At 39.3% G+C, this 23983-nt stretch overlaps 1 protein-coding gene across 2 annotated transcripts in view; it reads right to left on the reverse strand.

The window, feature by feature from the left end:
• The window catches only part of acss2 (acyl-CoA synthetase short chain family member 2), a 60650-nt gene that overhangs the window by 13075 nt on the left and 23592 nt on the right, over positions 1–23983 (reverse strand). Inside the window, exons 3-10 of one of the 2 annotated variants that reach the window (XM_008297690.1) lie at positions 21009–21841; positions 17391–17586; positions 8993–9084; positions 7507–7610; positions 7213–7285; positions 4173–4248; positions 3623–3731; positions 2139–2183 (exon numbers count right to left, since the gene is read on the reverse strand). In XM_008297690.1, coding sequence (XP_008295912.1) covers positions 2139–2183; positions 3623–3731; positions 4173–4248; positions 7213–7285; positions 7507–7610; positions 8993–9084; positions 17391–17586; positions 21009–21135 — 822 coding nt within the window. In that variant the 5' untranslated portion in view covers positions 21136–21841. Of the gene's footprint in view, positions 1–2138; positions 2187–3622; positions 3732–4172; positions 4249–7212; positions 7286–7506; positions 7611–8992; positions 9085–17390; positions 17587–21008; positions 21842–23983 lie in introns of both variants that reach the window. The other variant, XM_008297689.1, reaches the window with a different exon arrangement.

The raw sequence follows: 23983 nt of genomic DNA on the forward strand, positions 1-23983 counted from the left end.
AAAAAGGAGAGAGGCTGACGTAGGGGCAGATCAGATATAAGGTGAAAGGTGAGCAGGGAAACTCATAAAACATCTCGTTTGCCTTGAAGCGCTGAAAACAATCCATCAGAGAACCAAGGTGTCAAACAGTGAGTGGACTCAGCTCTGATGTCGGTAACTTCCTCCCATGAAGCTGCTTCACGGTTCAGCAGCAGGTCGAGGTGTCGCCTTGTGTTTTCTGACACAGGTTCAGGTGTTTATGAATCATCTGGAGTCAGTTTAACGGAGCATAGCCGAGGTTTTCCTCAATTAGCAGCAGGAGGCGTAACGAGTGGAAAACCAGGAATAATTAAGACGCTGCACAGATTTTCTAAACCGGTGGTTGATAAGAGAAAACACAAGGCTCCAGATCTGCTCCCTGAGACAGAATATATCACATGAACGTTACTGAGGAAGAATCAGGGGTCTGGAGCGGAAACTGGACAAAACACAAATGATTTCTGCTCCTAGACGTAAATACAAAAGTAATACGAGCTTAAACGGTGAGAAATTCAACCTCTGTGGAGTTGAAAAGGCAAAAACGTAAATGACGAGCTCATTTACAAAAACAAAAAACTCGTAGATTTTCAGAAAACTTCTTTTTTCTGTTGTGTGCTTGAGATGATATCAATCAAACTGAAGCTGAGTGGATTTGACAAAAACAGAGAGAACTTAAGTTTGATTGATGTTGTCTCAGGTAGACGATGGAGAAGTTGGTTTTCTGAAGGTTTGTGAAGACGCAATTATCTGTTTCTACAAATGAACTCTTCATTTGTTTTATGGATACTCACTGTTGACAATAAAAACATATAATATGACCATTTTAAAGCCATTAAATGGACGTTAATCCTATTTTTTTTTGTTTGTAATTTGAATATTTCACCAATAATCAGCCACAACATTAAAACCATTTACATGCTCACATCTGCCCTTCTACACTATCAGGCTTGGAAATGTCCTATTGTTTGTTTCTAACCTGTATTTATTTGTTTTTATAGTGAAATATTTATCATTACTGTTGTTTTGCACAGTACTGGCTCTGGGAGAACTTTTTTTTTTACATATGCAAACACACAAAAAAGACAAATTGATCTTTTTGTCTTTTACAGATTTTGGTTTTGCAAACGTTTGCCTTCAAAGCTTCATTCTATTTTTGCTTTAGGATGCACTTTAATGACAATAAAACTTCAAATTGGGATTTTTTTCCTGCTTCTAACACATCAAAACAAAAAAACGGCTGCATTAAACATCCTCCAGCTTCACCTGGTTTGATGTTGTGGCTGATTTACAGATTTAACAAGAAAAGGATGCGAGATCATAAAAAAACTTGTACTAATGAAACTTAAATCTTCCAAAACAGTGAAGCTATTTTTGTTTTTTTTTAGCTGAACAAATAAAGGAAAGTGTGAAGTGTATTTATTGGACCCCTGATTCTTCCTGATTTGTTCAAACAAAAGGAGAAAAGTGTCACAGCAGCGACGTTAGTGAGAAAACCAGCCGTCAGCTGATCGAGCGCTAAAACTAAAGACGCTCGGCTGGAGTGAACGAGCACAACGGGAAGAGTGTGTTCACGACAAGGAGAGAGAGAACGGTGTTAATCCAGGTCGCACATTTACACAGAATTCACATTTTTATTCTGGTGAATTTAAACAGTTCAGAAACACTTTCGTCTTTTTTTTTTTTAAATAAATTGTTTTGTCTAAATTGAAATTCTGCAAAATTTAACACATCAGTCGATTAAAATGGCATTTAACAATATTTAATGTGCACTAACTCGAGTTAACTTTAAATTCATTAATCTTTTAATTTCACAAATTTCATCTGAACTGTCCAAACCCACAGGAATAACATGCTGCTGCTGCTGCTGCTGTTGTTGTTGGGTAAAAACAATAAATCAATAAGTGATTTCTAATCAACAAAAACATAATAGTTGACAGATTTCAAGTGTAAACAACTAAAAACTAGACTTATATCATTTATTCTTTTTACCCTGCAGCAGTAAAAATGTAAATTCTGCCTACGGGTTAAATTCTCCTTTTTTAAAACAAAACAAACAAACAAACAAAACAACCAAAGGGTGTGATGGAGGTTTAGAGGGATGGAGGTGAGGATGGAAATACCTTCGGAACAGGACGCGTTTTCTTTACTCTGCCTGTTTGTTTTTCCTGCTGGACGGGAGGGAAGAGGAGGAAGACGTTAATGAAGGGGAGCGGTTATTGAAAAAATAAAACCAAAAAAACATAAAGTTAGAAATCAGGGTCCCCAATTACTGTGATAGTGAAGTTTTAGAGGCTTTGCGGGATCAGTTATTTATAAAAATAGGGAAAAATCCTTGTTCGGCGGATGCAACAGCTCCACCTTTAAAGGCTCTGGACGTGTTTTTACACAATGAAATACGTCCAGTCTCTCCTATGAGGCAGGTGAAGTCATAACTTTGTCCTGATTTCCTGCTAATGTTGATCAAGTTCACTTTGTCTGCTGCAGCACTTTAGAAACTCTTGGTAAATTATTGTTATTATATACAGTCGTGACTCAATAATCCGACACTAAATGTAAAACCTTCTTTTATGTCGGATTGTCAAGACAGAGGTCCAGATACGAGGACGGCTTGATGCTTGAAGGCCCATTTGCTGTTAATAATTATTGTTCATAGTTGTTATAATAACTAGTTGGGCTGGTCCAAATAGCATTTTCTGGTCTCTGGATATTCAGACCTAATTAAATCATAAATATCAGAACATTCAGCGGGTCGGGGGACACTTCCACCCCGGGGCAGCGCTCTGACGGGGTGGAAGTGTCCAGAACACACAGGCAGTACTTGGCTGCTGATGCTAGTTTAGTTAGCGCTCACACTTCTGTTTCCTCCATCGGTGGCGGCGGGGGAGTGGCAGATACGCTCCACCGTTACCATCCATGTTTACTTCCATAAACACTGAGCACGCTCGCTGCGTGTGACGTCGTCGTGTCCTCTTCTGCGCATGCGGGACACTTTTGGGTCGTATGAAGTTCACACAGCAGATCACATACAAGTCGCATTGAACTGGAAACGTGAAGGAAGTCACAAAGAAATCCTCATTGAGCATCAAGTCCTGCAGTGTGAACGTAGCCAATCTGTGGGATTGTTCAGTCAGATAATACGCCGTTATCCTGATCGGTGACATAAAACGTCATGTCGGAGTCAGAATCCAAGGCTGTCGCTATGTTAACCTGTTGGATAGCAAGGTTTAGGATTGTTAAGTGTGTGTGTTTATATGTTTTCAGGGCGTAGAATTAACAATGAAGCATGTTTTATTATGACATTTTCGGTTATTTACAGACGTCTGTCGTCTTATTCAGCACACAGTAAGTGTCACATAACTTGCCGGTTTAGGAGCAGACAAACATCTGTATCAGTGTCTGCTATTCATAACAGAGAGACAGCACTGCCACCATCAGGTCAGAAAGGGAATTACAACACCACCTTTTATATTTTACATCCAGTTACTAAAAAAAAACAACAACTTTTAAAAAGGAAGGATGACAATGGAGGGATTTATGGACAGTTAAATGAACTTAAAGTGACGTGAACTTCGGGACTCTGCGTTCTGGTTCGGATCGAACTCACCTGCAGATCGGGACACGACCTCTTGGCCGGAGGAGACTGAGAGCCCAGGATGTCTTCGGCTTCTTTGGACAAGTGCTTCAGCATGATACACCTCTCGACGGGAAAGCCTCTGCGTTTAAAAGAGAAGATTTAACTGACATCAGGGTGTTCTCTAATGTCTGTTGTCTGTTTAGCTTTAAATAGATTTTCAAAAATGTGAACGTGTGTTCGATAAGTTACAGACACGGTTGGACGGAGACGCCTCGAATCCAGCGCTTAAAACATGTGGTTGGATGAAATTCCTAAAACTATTCAAGTTCTGACCAAGTTTTCCAGCCATTTAGGTGCAAATCAACTGAGTTTCAGCTTTACGCTTTAATATGAACACCAGGATGAGGAGCCAGCCCAATAATAAATGATAATTACAACAAATTAGATTATTACAGGTAGTTCAAATGTATGCTAAAGTTCTGGTTTTAGGGGATAAGACATATCGCTGACGTTAAAGACGTTCTTACACCAGTGAGGATCTGCACTAATGCCGAGGTGTGTGTGTGTCTTGACGGCTTACTTGTCTTTGCATTTCTGCAGTGCTTCGTCAGCTAAGAGCTTCAGGTTGATCAGCTTATCTCCGCGATAGAAACCATCTGAGCAAACGAGACAGAAAAACACGGCGACGTGAAGACGATGCAGAGGCAGAGGGAGACGGAGGAAACAGAAGATTCATTTACAGATGATAGAGTTTCTTTATCACAGTGTGGGAATTTGGAAACAGCTCACAAATAAAATAGCAGAATCCAGGAGAATACACACAACAAATAACAAAATGAAAGCATTAACTAACTCAGTATGCATGGTGTGATTTGTTGAGCACACACAGTCAGAGCTGCAGGTTAGTGAAGAATTATTGCTTTGGGCAGGAAAGAGTTTAAATCTCCTCCATCGGTCTTTGTGGCAGCAGAGCTGAGTCAGTCTGTTAGAGAAAGTGCTCCGCTGTCCGCTCACGAGCTTCTACTGCAGCGAGATCACGTAAATAACCTGGAAATGGACTAAAGCCTCAATAAAACTGGAACACCGGGAGCTGAAGCCTGGATCTGAATCAAGACGTCCACAGAAAAAGAGCAAAACACAACCGATAGAATAACAATCAGATGTGTGGAGCAAAAGGGGAAGAGTCAGTCGCTCAAAACAGCTCATCTCCTGTTTGGAAGAATTTAAAGTGATGCTGAGCAAAACCAGATGGTGTGTAAAGTACAACTAACTTGTTCAACCGGCTAAAAAAACACCACAAACCTGCAGAAGAAGAACGATGCTAACGTCACTGAATCCTTGTTCTCGTCCAGCATCAACTCACATCTCCAGCAGCTGCACTATACAGTTTTGCTCAGTGTTAAAGTGAAAGCAGCTCTGTTGATTTCATTTAAGTTTAAAAAAAAGAAGTTTTGGTACAATTATATCAACATTTTGGTTCTAGGAGACGCACTCCAACTCAGAACTAGTCTTATTTGCTGCAAAGATTTGTACATTAGCAGCAATGTAGCACGAAAGCAATAAATAAAGCAATAAAAACATCCTGTCCCGAAAATTAAGTAATGTATAAGAAAGTAATGTAGCTTCAGGGGGCAGAGCTGCACAGCCATTGTCAAGAACAGCATCCCGTGTGCAGGAAGCAGAGATACCTCAAACAAAATGTGCACGAAGTTTTGGTTTGAGTGAAATGAAACAACTGAGAAAACAAGTTTGTGTTTCTTCACCTTCACTGTGCAGCGCTTGACACAAGACGGCTGTTTTTTTACATTCACCTGCAGACGAGGGAAACTTGTGCACGATTATAATAAACATAAAGTAAAGAATACCGGCATACTTATAAACTCAAGACCTACCAGATGTGCTTTTCACATATTTCTACTCTGTAATTGGATTTTGTTGGACTAAAACAAGTATTTCTGAGTCTCAGAGCTTGTTGGAGATCTTTAAACCTGCAATGACTATATTTTCGGCCACTTGGAAGCAGTGAAAAAGCACTAAAATACCACTTTTGATCTGGAAACAGTTGTGTATTTACGTATCTGGTGGTAATTATGAAATTGGAGCCACAGGAGGATGTTAATGCCAACTTTTATCCCCTTTTTGCTCCATTTTTGGTCTCCACCAGCTCCTCAGGCTAATATATGTTTTTTTTTTAGCAGCTAAATGTTCCTCTACTTTCAATAGATAACCTTCGTGTTCTCACATTGAATACATCAGCAGCTAAGTTCACTCTTTAGCTCACTCTTAACTTCTATTATCTTTTGCTGACCAGTCTCTGGATCTGGTTGACAGTGAAGCTTCTGCAACTTCTCCAGTATTTGAGCGAGATGATATATGAAAATAAACCTCAATAAGACCTGGCTAAGTTGTTATCTGTCTAACGTTGACGATGTAAATGCTCTTTTACAGCAAAATAAAACACTTTGATAAAACACTGCCAGTCAGACAGAAGACTGGGGAAAAAAAGAACCCCGACATAAAGACTCTATGATCCGCTTAGCAGGACTTGTGATGAATGAGAAAAACTGTGTGTGTGGGCTCCACACAGAGGCTATTAACCCAGTGGATTAACAAGTTTATATCCCCAGCCTCTAATCCAGCTAACAAGACTTTGATTCAGCACCTCGTCTGAGCCAGCAGCTCCTTGTTTCGACCATTCAGCTCGACCGGCTTAGAAACCAGAGTGTCCACTGACAGACGGGAGCTCTGCTGAGGTGAAATCGACAATTTCCCCGCTCGTTTTCTGGCATTTTATTCATTTATTGATTGACTGATTGATTTCAGACATGCCACAATACCACATAAGGGGAAAAAAAAGGACAATAAACCTTATTACCTCCTACATGTCTATACGTCTCAAACGTTACTTTCGCTTCAAACATTATGCTTATATACATTATGAGGAACGTCAATACCATCCATACTGTCCAAAATTATTAGAATTCAAGCAGTCTTTTTCGTCTCTTAAATGGTTCTACGGTTTGTGTTTGTCGTCCAGACTGTTCCATGATTTTACCCCACAGGCTTAAAAACATCTACTATTCATAGTGGCACGACAAATGGCTTTTTAAAATGTAAATATCTTACAAATTCATCATTTCCGACACTTCTCGTTAACTGCTTTTGTATCTTATGGGGAGCAAAATCTCCCGATCCGATGAGACTGAACTATGTGGCCAACAACGTGTGGATGAAACCAGGTACCGAGCATCACTCACTCATCATGACTGTTTGTTTTGAACTGTATTTGTGCAGTCCTGCTGTTCACCAAATCAATACATAGGGTTGCTATTATTGCTTTAGCTTTGTGCTAACATTTATCTGTTGTAAGTCACATATCGGCTTCCTGAAGCAGACCAATGGAGTATTGGTGCTATGTGACCATATTTTCTTGTTAAATTGGGGTTTTGCTTTCAGGCTTTAAGACACAGATGTCACAGAGCAATATAATAATGTCAGAGGGTTAAACTAAACCACCATCCTGTAATCAGTATTTACATGTGGAGTCATAACGATGCAGAACTTCTCCCAAATATTCATGTGCAAAACCAAATTAGTAAATTTTTAGGTCTGAAACTGACCTGCCGTGATGAGCAGCGAACACTGAGAGTCCATGATCCTCTCACACAGAGACTCGGCAGAGAAACCTGCAAACTGGAAACAGCAGTGAACTCAGCATTAATGTTTACCTTTCATCTCAGAATAAACAGAATTTACCACATTCCCACAAGTTTTCTGCATTTTGTATTTTTGTTTCAGGCTCTTAAAATTTATTTTAGTTTTTTTTAAAGAATCTACTCACATCGTACTCCACAATGACAAACCAAAAACTGTTTTTTTGGAGTGTTTTGTAATGAAACATCCCATTTACTCACCACTATGGAGTGAACGGCTCCGATGCGGACGCAGGCCAACATGGCGACCACCAGTTCCACCACCATGGGCATGTAAATGGAGACTCGGTCGCCCTTCTTCACTCCTACAGAAGAGAAAAAGAGAAACGGGACGGAAACAGACTTTACTTTACCAAACAATACAGAATAAACCAATCCAGCATGAAAACACGGAGACGTTTGGCCCTGAATGAGATCTGTTCAAACCAGAAGCATCACTGTCGGTCAGGTTTGACAGAAACTCCATATTTTACTTCCTATATTCACACAGACAGCTGGTGTTGCTCTGTTCCCTCTGCTTTATATGGTGTGCAAATGTTGTCTCTTATTCAGTTCCAGAGAAAAAGAAAGGACGGCGTCACACAAATAATTCTCTTTAATAAATAAATCACTATCAAAACAGTTGAAAAAAAACCCCCCAGAATGACCAACTCTGGCTCTTTTTCTCTGCTGGGAGGCACAAACTCACCTTTTTTGCTCTTGTTTTGTGGAGGAACAGGTCTTATATACGTATCAACTGGTTATAAAACTCCAGAAACCAATCTGACTGAGGGACAAACAGATTTAACTGAAGGTGATCATCGATATCTGCATATCTCTCCTCTCGCTAGCTGTGCTTTAACGGTTTCAAAAATTACTTCAAGATAAGGAAACAACAACCTGAAACACTGAAAACGGAAACTTTTAAAGAAGATTTAGGTTGTAGGTTGCAGTTAGACCCGCGTGGTTCTGTTGGTAAATAACTGTTAGGGTCTACAAATAATATATGAAGCGCAAAAGTTGTGGCAAAACAAAACGCTGAGTCTGTGTAATATGAGTAAGTTGACATCTACAGTAAACTCTGCAGGAGGTAAATTTACACAACAGTCCAGCTGCTACGGGCAAAACAAAAGTTGACGAGATGCCAAAGTGAAAGGCCTCTTTGATGGAGCGTTGGAATTTTCCTGCACATTGGTGGTTTAATTTCAAAAACCGGAGACCCTTTCAGACCAATTTCTGTGTAAAACATAACAAAACATACTTAAAAAAATAGAAGACTGGTCTGATTTTACATAAAACCCCTGTGACACAGCAGCTCCACTGTTAAAAAGCTTCTACATTTTCAGTTTTCGCGTCAAAAAGGTTGATAATTCTACTAAATCTATGTTTATTCCTGCGGTGCTGCGATCCAGTGCCCTGCTCATGTGTGTATGTATAAGTATAAATATTAAGAACACCTACGTTGTAACGCAGCACAACGCTCACCCGCCTCACACGATGACCTCAACAATAAATATAAAGCAGAATTATCACCTTTATGGCAGCAACAACTAACTGTGAACATGTGGAAGCTTCATAACAGTAAAATCTATGGTGGAGACGTTGCATTAGATCTCATGAGGCGTAACTTATAAAGTGCCCAGGGTGTATATGTACCATTTAAGTGCTGCAGACAGTTTTATTTACCCCGGGGGCAGCTGTAACTTACCCTGAGACTTCAGGACGTTGGCAAACTGACAAACCCTCTGCAGCAGCTCTCTGTAGGTCACCGTCAACTCGTCGCCGGGCTCGTTGCCTTCCCTGAAATATGCATTAAACACACAGAAAAAAAACCCCATAAACAAACAATGTCTGATTGTAAAAGCTGCTCTCAGTTTCTTAATTTTTGCAAGAAACACCTTATTGTGCCACCATGTTTGTCACAACACGTTCAATAATAAGATTCTGTAAAATAAATAAACTCCTCAGTGCATCAGTGAGGGAACATCTGGAACAAGGGGAAGATAATAAGAATTATATTCATAAATAATCATAATAATAAAACTAATGAAAATCTATCAAATTGTATACATCAAATAATTAATTATTAATCAAAAAACCATGAGCAGGTTTAATAGGGCTGGGGTTTTTTTTGTATAAATAAAAAACAAAATAGCACCAAAACTATGCCATTTACCAGAGCCAGAAAATATAAAAGTACAAAGAACTGCTGGAGTTTCAGTTTCCCGAAGGTCCTTGAACTACTCATTCGTGACATGCAGTTCCATCAGAAAACGTGTGGGGATATTTCATCAATAAACATTTACGCAGTGTTTCATTCATTAATTCACCAAAAATTAACCACATACAGCAACCAGATTCTATAAAAAACTAAAAATTCTGCCCTCCTCAGTGCATCAGTGAAGACATCAGCAACTGAGCTGCAACCAACGGTCACGTGACAAAAATTCAGGGATTTTTTCAGCTGAACTGCAAGTTGTTTTTGCACGGGGACAAGTACAGAAACAAATTAAAATCAGAAAAATCAAAACTATTTATAATTATATAGATGTATACGAGCACCAGCTGGTTAGCACTCATTTAATTCAGCTGTTTGACGGTGTGTTGATCTCGAAAAAGAGACGATTGTGTGTTTGTGTTACAATAAACTGTCACATAACCGCTAGAATTAAGCATTAACCTGTAAGGTATTTAAATCAAATGTTAGCTTTTATTTAGGGATTTCTGTACGATAATGTGTTCATATGCACGATTTAGTTACTGAAGAATGTGCTTATTGGTTTGAAACTACACACTTTAAAAAAAATAAAATAAAAATTTAACCGTATTCTTGAATGCGGCTTAACACTGAGTACGTTTTTCTACTTTGAGACTAGTCTGAGTTTAATTTTTTATTTAATCAAAGGGGGAAATATTCAGTTTATCCTCAAGGATCAGGCATGAAGCAGAACTCTTAGTTCAAAATGCCACAAATTCAGCTCAGTTGTGAAAGTCGACTCGTGCAAACTTTCCCCTTTTTCACAAGAGAGCATCATCGTAGGCGTTTCAGGAAACCCTGTTCTTGCAAAAGTATCACTCAAGGTCACTGCAGCACACACACACACGAGTTAAGACCTTCAGCGTAACAACACTGGCTCAATAACGGACAGGGAAGCGAATCGGTTGTGACAGATCTGCCTCCCCAGATTATTAAACACAGCCGCGGCCTCGATGAACATCGCCGAGTTCCACTCTCAGCATCAAAGTCTACAGCAGAAGAAAAAAAAAAAACGAGTCAGACGCCACGTCCCAGTTCTACATTATAAACTACTTTAGATATTATAGAGTCGGGATGCAACTCGTGAAAGTTTCCAAGATACTAAACTTCACAACAAGCAGCCTTCCTCCACTTTACAAACTTTATAAAATGTCTCATCACGTACATGTAACACACAAGCTGATTCAGTCAAACTTTAAATTAAAACCATCTAACAAAACGAGAAAACACAGAAATCAAGGAAGCTGGAACCATTTGACTTCATAATAGCTGCTCAATAATTCCTCCTGCTTGCTGACTAATTAGCACAATCAGACTAGAAAAGACTTAAACTAGAATAACTGACCAACTGCTGCAGCTTCAGGATGATTTTAAACACAAACAAACCTCTTAATTCACACTGAAACATTTAGAACAAGGGAAAAATCTTAATCTATGAAAAAGAAACAGACTTTCTAGATCAATCTAATGACTCTAAACACAAAAACTGCAGATTAATTGTTAATGAAATAATAATTACTAGTTCCAGGTCAAATTATCAGTGATTTTAGGTAAATAAAGGGTAAGAGAGAATAAACTGAACAATGAAATAATGTACCAAAGAAAAAAACAACAACAATTAGACGATAAAAAAGTAATAATAATAAACAAATACAAGTAATGGATGACAACTTTGCTGCGGCGAAGCTAATTATCATTTATCTGGTTTTACAGTCCAGTCTATGGAACCTGTGCATGAAGCATTAACTGCCACTAAAACATGAATTAAAGAAATAAGCGAGGAGGTTTTTCTGCCAAACGAGGAGCCAGTTTTTTAAAATATTAAGCTACAGGATGTATGAACCACGACAGTACGAGTGTTCTCTGCATGTTACAGCAGCTACACTCATGTCTTTTCATATTTACATGATCTGATCGTCAACACATAAATAGCCTGTTAGCTAATTCATGTTTGATTCTCCGTGATCTGCTGCAAAAGTTTAATTTTTTTCACTGTATCGGGGGAATAAAAACATGAGGAGGAGTTTCACAGACACATCAGAGGTCACAGAGGCTCTCATGGGAATGAATGGAGTCCTGGTTGATTCGTATACAAACACAGAAGGAGCCGTTGGACCGCATTAGCTCGGTGAACCGAATAAAGTGTCCGCAGCACGTGGCGTGGAAGTGCAACCGAGCACCTGAGGGAAGCTTTCAGGTAGGAGACGGACGACTGACGACGCACAAGAAGACGAACAAAGAGTTGGAGTGCATTAGGAGAGAGCTCGAAGACACAGAATGTGGGTCGATTAGGGGGAAACACACCAACAAGGGCTGCATGTACTAGAGAGCACGAGGGAGGCCGGACAGTGAAGTCTTTATCGCACCACGAGAGGAAAAACCTGGAGGCCTAAACTGCACAGAAAAACAAGCTACTGTGTGCAAAAGTCACCGAAGATAAACTGAATTTGATGACGCTTTATGAGCAGTAGATACAAGTCGATGCATGTTCTGCTGCACAATGCGTCCTCTCAGCAGACGGTGTGATGCAAGCACGGCCACACAAACACACAAAGCAGTTCCACGATTCTTATTGTCAAGACAAGAGAAGTCGGCGTTTTAAAAACTTTAAGAGTTTGTTGACTCGCAGGCTGCACGTGTGCACGGCAAAGTGAGCGAGCAACAGGACAGTTGCATGGAAATATGTCATGTTTCCGGTGGTTTTCATTTAGCTTTCTGGAATTATTTTTCATTTCCGATGCAGACAATCATTTAAAAAAACAACCCTAATCATTCTAGAACAACTCATTCTTTAGCAACAGAGTTATTATTTCTATTCTAGTTTGTAATATATATATATATCACAGAAAAACAGCATCACATGTCAGTTTTTTTCACAGTTTCATACAGGTGTATCCTGAATATTCTCCACTATTGACCTGAGCAGAGTCTGCTGCACGTTATCTTCTCCACTTGATGTTAAAGTTTGGTGCAAAACATGCCGATGTAATGAGCAATAATTTAATTTCATGTATAATATTTCATTATAATGTGTAATATTTCAATTTCTGGTGCAATATTTAACTATCACGTGCAGTATTTTAGCACCTCAGTATCATAACGTTTGTTTTCCAGCCTTATTTTATCTCATTTATTTTATTTTCAGTGTGCATCATACTTATTAGTTTTGCATGAGGGACTGCATTTTCTAATGTTGTGGAAATTTGTTTGCAAAAAAATCTTAACTGAAGGTTGTATTAGTTTGCATTTATAACCTGATTTTCTCTGTCTAGCCCAAGCTGGATCCCTTAAACTGCTTAACTTAAAGAAAACCTGTCGCGTTCGTTTAAAAACTCACCGTAATTAATTCATTAATCAGAAGTCTTGTAAACCGAGCTGTGTGAAGAGAAGCAGGAACGCTGCATAAACAAAAGGGGGAAACTGGCTTTTATGTTGGACACTGAAATGAGTTTTTAACTGAGCTGCATGAAAACAATATTTAACGTTTGTGTCTGTTTCAGTCGTCTCTGCTGAGCGTCGAGGCTGAAAACAAAGATTGCAAAACATCTCTGTTTCAGCAGCAGCAGAGAGTTTGATCAGCGGCCAACAGAGCCGCCTCAGTGCTCGTCTGTTCCACTGGAGTTTCTCAACAGTGTGCATTGCATTTGTAAGAGTGTGTGTGTTTTCCAGTGTCATGTAATGTAATGTGTGTGTGTGTGCTGTTGGTAGGAGGAGGACTCGCATAGCTGGAAGGTCTCTGTGACCCGTTTGGCAGCCGATGGAAGCTGCATTCACAGAATAACTGACACTGTGCTGAAGGTCTGACCTTGATGATCACGTCCAACGTGCCATCTGAGCCGACCTGCACGCGCCGTCACAATCAGCTCGCACGTACGCTCGGCGTGATTCATGCGCAATACGGAAAAATAAGTGTTCAGAGTCATACAATCCTTGTTCCTGGTGGTACTTAAATAGAGCCTTTGTGGTAGAACGCGTCCAACCGGAGAGAAAAATGCAGTCAGCCTGAGTTTCATTCCCTTTTCATGCAAGAAACAGAGAAATGACGCTCACTTCTGGCTGATACAACATTTATTAAACTGCATTTTATTACTTTAAATCAATTTATCATTAGATGGTGCTCTATAGCCACAACATTTAACCTGCAATGTATCCAACACTACAACAATCATCCCTAAATCTTTCTTTTAGAGGAACTGGGATGACTAATTCCCTCCTTTAGGCATTTCACACCTCTCTGCTCAACACCAGCCAAACTATTAGATCATGAAAGAAGCTCTGAAGGCCCAATCTGCATGTTAATTTGCCCTAAAACAAGGTCAGCCAAGCTTTGTTAGCAGCTGGGCCTTCTCATGGAGCAACTAAGCCAAATTTATTTTCAGTACAGGTGAGCAACAGTGTAAACGTTGGCATATGACAGGGAGCTAGCTTTACTTTTAAGATTAAAATGTGTTTCAGTGCTTTGATTTATCAATTTAAGTCTAGTTTTAAACCTACATACATGTTAATGTCGTTTTTGCAGATTAAATTTTTACTCGGTATCGACCAATAATCGATTATAGAAGCCGATATTTGCCTATTTTTTTTTCTTTTTTCTTTAATTATCTCATTAATTTGGCTCTGACGCTGCCTCCTCTTCTCTCTCTGACTGGTTGCAAGTAACAGCCAATCACAGACGGCTATTGTTTACACAGAGAGACCGATGAGCTCATTTGCAGACTGCTCCAGTGAACTGGTGGAGCTGATAATATATCTGATTATACTGCTGAAGCTGTAATAAACAAATAAATCTTCCTTCTCGTTTATGGCCGGGCTGATGGAAAACACTCTACAGCAAATCCAGTTATCGTTTCCAAACGCCTAGCATTAGCATTAGCATCACCACTCTCTCCAACAAAGAGGCTAACTGCTACTTGTAGCTGTAGCCTTGTTAGTTTGGACTGAAGCTAAATTAATATGAGCTGCAGTGATTCTGATCATCTGTGACTGTGACAAAAAATGCCAATATTCACTGGCTCAAGCTACTTTATTTATATGCAAATGTGTATTTTTTTGCACTGGTATTTGGACTAAAACACTTTATTCAGCAGCTCTGGACCCTGTGATGGAAATTTAATGACTAAACAATTAACTATTCAATACAGAAAGATGAATCAGATAAAGAAAATTTCTGTTGCAGCCTCATTTTGAACAAGAGCTGTCAAGATTAGTGGATTTATTCAGTGACAGGAAATAAAAGGCAACAACTCTGGTGACTTTTGCATCATTAAAAAATGTTTTTACTGTGATTTTACTGGCCTCTGGCTTCAAATGTGGACATTTGCTAGTGTTTTTACAATGAATGTATGATGTTTGAAGTAATTTGAAGATCTCCAGGAAACTGTGGATGAATCACGGAGTTTATTTTAGGTGGAGCTCTGAGCTTTCGGGTATTTCCCAGAGATTTTCCTGCAGATGAAAGTCACCTCAGCCGGCTACGTAACCACAGTGATGGACACGCTTTATGATATCGCTGCTACATCCAATAAAAAGTTCCCACTTTCCCTTTGGACAGCTCTTTAAAAGCTCCGTGTAGCTGAACCGCATTCGTCTCGGCGGCTTCCCCGTTCATATCAGGACGCATCAGTGACGAGGAGAGAAAAGAAAACTAGAGACGGAGGGGTTTGAGAGAAAGAACTGAGGAAGGAAGAAGTGATGCTGCAGACTGACACGTTATTTAATTTATGTTCCGTTTTCTGCCAGATTAAACGGCACTTTGACAATAAATGTCAAGTCAGAAATGGAGGCTGATTTTGTTTAATTTTGCTTCGAAGGTTCTGAGAATAAAACATGTTTGTCGTTACTGATTCATGTGCAGACTGCTGTTTAAATGATACAACAAGTATTCTACTGTTTATTCGATCCATTATTTTATTATTGAATAAAGAGCAACAGTTAATATACAAAAAGGAGAAAAGAACAGGTATGAGCAAATAGTTTCCCGTCTAAAACAAACTATTTTTATTGATTACCAGCCTTTATTTCAACTAGTGATCATGCTGATTTAATGCTAACGCTCAGTTTTGCAGCAAAAACTCTGCACAGAATTATCCGAGGCTTGTTCCAGCATTTCAATGATCCCAAACCTGCTGCTGCTGCTTTATACTCTCTTTTCTCCAGACACGGTGAAGCTGTGAACAGTTATAATGAAGCTTCAAGGTGTCTCTGGTAACCGTTTTTTTTTTTAAAGCTAATTTTAAGCTGCGTCATTGATTCTTATTTCATTTTCTATTGTTGCAAAACCGAAGCATCGCCGCCTGTTGTTTCAGGCTACACCCACACTAATACATTTACACTTTAAAACGTATACAGTCGTCCTCAGAAGTATTCATCCCCTTCTATTAAAAAAAGGCAAAATTCATAATAGTCACTCAAATAACCAGAAACTGAAAAAAATAATAATAAATAAAAATTTGCTAAATTATAGTTTAGTGAAATAAGACATTGCTTTTGAATTGTGGTTGAAAAAAATAATTTAAAAAAATTCAAAACCAATGTCATGTTTTTCACAAAATTCTTATTTATTATTACTTTTGGCAGTTTCAATTTATTTCAGCGACATCTGTTTTTAATGGGAGGGTATGAATAAATCTGAGGACGACTGTAACTTCTGCACTGCTTCAGCGTTCCTGGACCCTAAAAACTTTTGGACACGTTGGCTCCGGTTATATCTTGAAAGCTCCAGCGTTGTGTTTTGGTCTGGACCGGGGACATCCATGTTCAATTTTTAATTTCTTCACATGACTACTAGCAATTAACTCAATGTGGATAATAAATAACAGACGCTGCTGATGTGCACTTTAGGCAACCTCAGGTCTTTTGCTGTTCTTTCTAGTGTGTGAGGCTGATAAATGGACCCGATGTACATGAACTGTCATGAGTCAACAGCATCTCCATTAATAAGTATGACTCTAACTGAAAATGTAAAACAGAAAACGGAGGGTTACATTAGAGGTTCTCTCCTGCTGTTCTTAATCTCTCCCTGTTCTATCAGTTTAATTGTCCACTAAGGCCCAGATGTTAAAGCATCATTAATTATTGGTTTCTAGACTTTGTTTCGGGTTAATCTGTGGCTGCCTGCTAACTTAGCCGCTAGCTGTTAGCATAGCCTTAGCCACTGGGAAAGTAAGAAGTTTCCCGGTTTGTGGCAACGGCTTGTGCTTCTTTTTCAGTCTTTACAGGTTGTGTCTCTGCTGGAGAGAGCACAGAATGACTAGAGACAGAGAGAGAAGGCTGCATCAGACCCAAGCAGAGCATTTAGTTTAGCAACAATCACCCAACCACGATGCCGATAATCAGGAAAACGCAGAATATCGGCCCTGATTATAAGTCGATCCCTAGAACAAGATGCCGTTTATGTCACAATAATAAAAAGGAAATAAGAGGTCCGGTTGTTTTCTACTGAAGCTCCGAGGTTTAACCCGACCTGGATGACTGAGGAGCTACAGAAACACAATAAACAGGAAAAATATCTTCTTAATTTCTCCGGTACTGACAGCAGAACGAGTACCATCGGAGTATGTCTGTTCTACTTCATCATTTCACGACACATTGGCGTGAGAGTGGCCTCGGAACATAAACAGCAAACGATTTTGACGTGAAACAAAATGTGAGAAACTGAGACAACAGCTGGAGGGACGAGAAGAAACCAGAGAACGAGGGGAGGAGGTGGAAAGACAAAGGAGAGAGGACGACTGCAGCTCCATTCACACGATCTGCTGCTATTCAGTCCTGCTATTGTTCACGGCGGCAAAACCCTCACAAAGAACACACACACACACACACAAAGACACACACAAAGCTCCACACTCACCAGTAGAAGGCGACTTTATCGCCGAGCTTCTTCTCGTGGACGTTGCGGTCGAGCAGGTTGTAGCAGATGTTGGTGGAGGCTCCCTCCATGAACTTGACGAAGATCTCTCCTTTGGTCACGTCGAAGTTGTAGTCGAGGAACTGACCCGTGTGTTTGGTCTTCCAGAAGAAATCTTTGGCGATGTCACCCCAGAACTCTGCAGGACACAAGAGAGAGCGGTCGGAGAGGTTCATCCTCTGCTCAGATCGTGTTCGGAGGACGCAGATGAACAGATTACAGATATCGCACGGCTTTTATGGGACCACATACAAGCCAGGAGTTTGCTTTTATGATCTGTCAAAATGTAAGAGGGTCAATAAGAGTTGACGTGATGTGACGGGAGCCAGAAATGTATATTTTTCAGCAAAGACGAATGTTTTATTTTTGCATCAGATTGGAAGCGCTCACAGGAATTTAAAAAGAAAGAAGGGGGTGGAAAAAAGCATCTTGTTTCCTCAATCAAACCTCTCATGACATCCATTTGGTTATTTCTATAATTAATTGTCATGTTTTTTTAACTTTTAAAAACGTTCAGAAAGCGTATAAACAACCTTTCACGCCTGACAAGACATAACCAGCAAAAGTTTCAGGGAATAATCATCCAAACTGCTGTAAACTCGCTGCAACTCAGAATTTAACTGATTATTTTCTCCGTTAGTTGATAAATTGTGAACAACTTGTGAAACCTGTGCTTCATTTTGACCTGCCAAAAATCCATTTAAAAAAATAAAAAATCAAATAAATCGCGTATCAAAAACTAGGGATAGCCCGATCATCGGAGCCTGTGTTTTTATTTTACTCCTCTCTCTGTCTGTCGTCACTCTGTGGTCTCAGAAACGTCTCAAACGGAACGAGAAACACAAACCAGGAAACAAGCTGCTCTCACAGCGGCTAAAGCTACGCTAACGGCTAGCTGCTAAGCTAGCAGACGGCCACAGATGAACCTGGAACAGAATCTGGAAAACGATCATATATAATGCTTCAAGATATGAACCTTAGTGGGCAATAAAAGTGATAGAAACAGATAAAACAGAGAAGAACAGCAGACTGATCAATCTCAGTCGATCAAACAGAAACAGAGCGTCTTAATTTAATCTCTACTATTTCTATTTTACACACTCAGTCACGCTTATTAATGAAGAAGCCTAATTATGAACGACAGGTTCTCTGCTGTCACGTGATATTAAAACATTACATCTAACATACGGTTCCAAATATCGATAATCTATCTTTTTTTCTGATTACCAATAACTGTAATCGGTATTTAGCGTAAAAACAAACCCATATCGGTCGATTCCTATCAAAAACACTTGCTTGAAGCCTGGATTGGTGCCTAATTTTCTCTACAGCTTCTATTTACACACTGAACCTGTGCATATGTTTACATACAACTCCACCTTGTATGGACTTTCTGTACTACTTGTATACTTATGTTATGTTGGTTTTATAGTTCTAATACATCAAATCTGTGTTTTCAGAGATTACTACTATATTTGTATGTTTTATATTTGAACAGTTTTTGCTGCATTTTTCAAAATTAAAACATTTTTTTCCTGTTAGTGTGAATGAACTGACAGGACCGCTGCTTAATTTCCTCGTGCAATGACGATAAAAGAATTCTGTTGTGTTCATTGAGGCTAACTAGGGCAGCAGGTAAAGTGGCTCATTTAGTTCGTCCAGAGATAACATGCAGTTTCCCACCCTGACAGCCAATCGTTTAGGTAAAGAGCAGATATGCTGTCTTTCTAACAAGATTTTCTCGTCTCCTAATCTGGCGTGTTCTGCCAGGATCACCTGTCTGACCCACTTCCCAGCAGAGCCCATAAACTTCGCTTACGATGCTGCAAATAATTAACCAGCTTCTGTCGAGATCCAACTAAACTCGAGTGTCCTGCTACTGTTGTGTTTTTACAGTCTGCAATTCAATGTGGCTGATTTTCTTCATGAAGTAAAATCATTTCAAACATAAGCCATTTTATGTTTGCCAGACTTTAATTTCGCTAGTTTAGGTTTTCGTTGTATTATTATCTTATCTGTCTGTAAATTGCACAAACCCGACATCGCCGTCTAACTCTCAACTCCAGACGTAATAAATGTTGTTAGTAAGCTCAAAGTATCAGACCCACTGAACCTGAAACCTGCTCCAATCTGCAGTCCAGACACATTTTACTGCTTTATTTCAGTCTGAAGGACTTTACACAACCTCCCTGCTTTACAAAGAAACGAACCTGAGCTGGCAAACTGATTAACAAGATACTGAGGTTATTAGAAGTACGTTCCACCCACAGGCCACAGAGGACATGCTTCCTTATTACCTCAAAACCAGGAAAACACCTCCAGTTGTGCAGTTAATAAGGTGCATTGTTGCAACACAGAACACTGGATACATGAACATTTTTTTAACAAATCAGGGTTTTATCACCTATTAAAAGGCTATTATCCTAATTATTGTTTGGTCAGAAAATGAGGAAAAACTGCTTTTTAAATTGTTAGTCTGAACAGCAGTCAAAAATCCAAAGATATTCTGTTTTACTGTGATTTCATACAAGAAAAAGCAGCAAATTCTTACATTTAAGCAGCTGAAAGTACAGCTTGATGAGCATCTTAGCTTTACAAAATGACTTTTTTTTTTTAAACAGAGGGCCACAAATCTGAATTATTGTCTTAGTTTTCTTGGTAAGTCGTCCTACAGGAAGGTATGTCTTCAAAGTTCTTCTCTGTGCCACAAAGATTTACACATTTCATTTAATTTCATTAACTTCACCATATTTTACAAAGAAAGGCATCAAATCCTCTCATTTGAGAACCTTCAAGCTGCAAACGTTTTCCCCCCATTTTTGTAGAAAAATAAACTTAATTGAATATCAGAATATTTCAGCGCCTGCAGGTTGCAGACAGTAAGATCTATTTGTGAGAATAAGGATGGAGTTACAATTGACTGTCACAGATCTTTTGACACATTTTAGTTTTCCGTTTAGAATTCACTGTGCAGGTGAACAACGTATTTAACAATAATGTCACTCATCTACAAAGAGACATTTTCTACAGAACAAAGCACAACATGCATCGCCCCGTACTGCGGTCAGGTAAAGATTGGTGTTGGTTTTACCAGACAGAACTTTCTGAGAGAAGTAAATTTCAAAAGGTTTGATTTTTGTAATCCCATTTTAAACGTGGAATTAGAAAATAAAAAATAGTTCAGTTCATTACTTAGTTGAGCACCGCCCAATTAAATCAGCAACCATTTTAATCGTGCAACTTAAAATGCTGTTAAACTGAATACCTTTGGAACTGCTGGGGCTTCAAAAAATAAAAACTGTCTCCAGAAGCCGACCATGGGCATTTTGTGTTGTGTTTTCTACATTTAAGACTCAAATCACTCAAGAAAATTGGGAATTGAGTGAATCAACCTTCTACACTGCTGAGAAAACACGTGTTTTCTAAAGCGTTTGTGATGCTGTGTTTGCACTGTGTGGGTTTTAAATTAAATGCATGTTTTAACACCAGATGTTGTCTTTAATTTGCATGTGGCAGGTGTCCTCTTCACTCCACTGACTGAGACAAGGCAAGGCGACTTACCATCCGGATTCTCTATAGATTTCATGTAGAGCTCCTTGTATTTCTCAAAGCTGGGGATGTGAGCTTCCTTCTTCAGGTCCTCAGACCCGTGGAAGACGTTTTCCTTGGGGGCTTTGTCGGGAATCATCTCCGAAACGTCCGTTTGACTCTTTCCAAGTTAAGAGACGTTGTGGCAGAGCTCTGTACACCAGCACGCTGTGGCGATAGCGATCGATATATCGACTTTACGGCCAGATGTGTCCACAGATAATCAATATCAGAGCCGAGGATGCTGCACAGACCCCCTTCAGCTGCAGAAGCACGCAGCAAAATGAATCAATGTGGCTATGGGGCTAGCTAGGTGCTAGCTAAAAGGCTAGCAGCAAAGTTCATTCAGACTTCCTTGTTTTGTAGGGTGATTTCTGCTGCTTTCTGCTAAATATTTTCCGTGCAAATGCCGCGTTTGAGGCCAAAACGTGCAGCTGCGTTTGTGAAGTGAAGCCCGGGTCGGTTGTGGTGCAGCTCCGAGTCTCTTCGGTCCTGATGGTAAAAAGTCCTGCACAGACGAACGCGGCTCTCTGTGTGTGTAGCCTGCTAAGCTAACAGGCTAAGTTAGCTCACTTCAGGAGAGGAGGAGAAGCAGCGTGATGCACTCGGACGCCCAGGGGAGGCTTTCTGTTTCAGCTGTACGGACTTTATATCTTCCGAACTGTGAAATGAAACGCTTCCAGTCAGCAGGGAGTGTTTCGGGTGTCCGGGACGGTGAAGGAGAACACTTTCTGTCCCCGCGCTGACAGTTGGACCGCCGTCCGTCTCCTTCTTCTTCTGTGTCGGAGGACAACGAGTGTGTGACGCTGAACTCTGGTTGGCCCCCAGCAGCAGCCAATCACAGGCCGCGGTGCCTTCACGGACAAATCATCACCATCATCTCGTTGCGTTTAGAGACAAGACGATTTTATAACTGATTCAAAGTAATGACGATCTTCTGTGAAGCCTACGTGAAGCTATTGAGATTTCTTTTTCAATAACCACAGTCAAAAATGTACAAAATGCTGAGTTTGCTATCACACAAAAACGAGGAAACAAGCAAAAATTCAGATTTGACAATGTTTTTTTTTACGTTTGCTTAAAAAGCTGTTTAAACAATTACTGAGGTATCAAAATTGCTGTCACTGATTTGTTATTTTTGTTGGTTTGTTGAGGGTTGTTGGTCTCTAGGTGCCTGAGGAAATAATAACATTTATTACCAATTTGTTTGGCCCTCAAGAGGTTAGCTGGACCATGCATGTCTGTCCTACATAAGTAATACATTGGGAATATAATACAAGCTCTTAAGAAATAAAAAAAAAAAATAGCGACACTACACAATTGTCATTAATGACACACAAAGCACCTGAAATGGGATGTTAAATGACTATAGAGACACTGTCCATCATGTTATGTCCTTTTACACCAAATAAACAATGTAAATATGTAATGTTAATAATAAAGACAAGCTGCTGATGAGAACTGGGTTTTAACTGTGGCACCGCTGTTGCAAAGCACACAAATTACAATCCAAGACAATCCAAATCCTAAGACATTTATGTACCGATTCCTCCCAGGGGTGTATCTCATTCACAATCTGGTGGTGGTTCACAATGTGGTAGAACGGTGCCGAAGCCTCACGTAGGAAGGCTTTCAGAAAAACAGGCCTGTCAAACATTCTTTGCATGTTAAACCAGATGTTATTTTGCTTGACTTGTGTTTTTTGCTTATTTTGTTATCGAAAACAACCACCAGAGGTCTCCCAACAATGAACAGTGGTAATTATACTTTCATTACTTCAATTCATTATGGTTGTAACTGTTGGAAACGCAAGTTCATCTCTTTTATCTCAAACTGGAGACAATAAGAAGACTCCAAAATGAGTCATTAAAAACAAACATGATCCCCAGGAGGGAGTGAATGCTCTTTTAATGTCCTGTATTTATTGGAATTATTCAAAGTCAGAAAATATATTTGCTGTAAATAATCAACATACCATTGTGTATACAGATTCAGAGTTTAGCTTCCCGCAAGCTTCACTTGTTTACTTGTGTGTGGGTTTGTTTGTTTGTTTGTTTGTTTTTTGATTTTTCCAAAAAAATATTTCTGTAGCCACAGTCATTGTTAAAAACAGTGAAAACAATCGAGTGCAGTCAAATCATAACCACGCTGATTAAGCAAACTAAACTTTGTTGAACACTTTGTTGAGCAACTGTGTTAAAAACATGTCCTTATATGAAGCATTTGATGCAGTCAGTACGTTGTGGTCTGCTGACTGCGCTCACATTGCATTTGTTTGTAGTATTTTAATTGTAAATCCCTCAGGAAGCAATACAACACAACACAAGTGAGCGCACTTCTGTTGCCATTGATTTTAAAACCAAAAACGGATATATAATGTAAAAGTGTAGGAGTCTGACACGTTTTTATCTTTTACTGATTTCTCCAGTGTACAACAATGCTTAAAATGTTTAATTCTATGAAATAACACATGTGGAATGATGCAGTGAACAAAAACGACCATGAACTTGTTTCCTACACCAACTATTCCAGACCTAATGAGACACATCAGATATTGTCAAACTCATGCAAAGCTGTCATCAAGGCAAAAGATGGTTATTTGTTTTCTAACATATGAAACCGTTTTTGTTTGTTTGTTTGCACCTTTTCTGTTCGCTACAACATTTCATATATCTTATTGAATATTTTTTGACAATTTCACACTGTTTATATGCATATATATGGTAAACAACAGCAGTAAGACATTTTTAGGAATAATTTTAGATTATTTATGTGTCCGATGTTTAACTCAGTTTTAGATAATTCATTGAACATCTGTGTCATTTACTGTTTTTTCTTAAGTTGTAAAGCAATTTGAATTGTCCATTGTATGAAATGTGCTATAGAAACACACACACACACACACACACACACACACACTTCTGTACATTCATTCATTCAGCAGTCTT

Source organism: Stegastes partitus, unplaced genomic scaffold, assembly GCF_000690725.1.
Source record: "Stegastes partitus isolate 25-593 unplaced genomic scaffold, Stegastes_partitus-1.0.2 Scaffold1238, whole genome shotgun sequence".
NCBI lineage: Eukaryota > Metazoa > Chordata > Actinopteri > Pomacentridae > Stegastes > Stegastes partitus.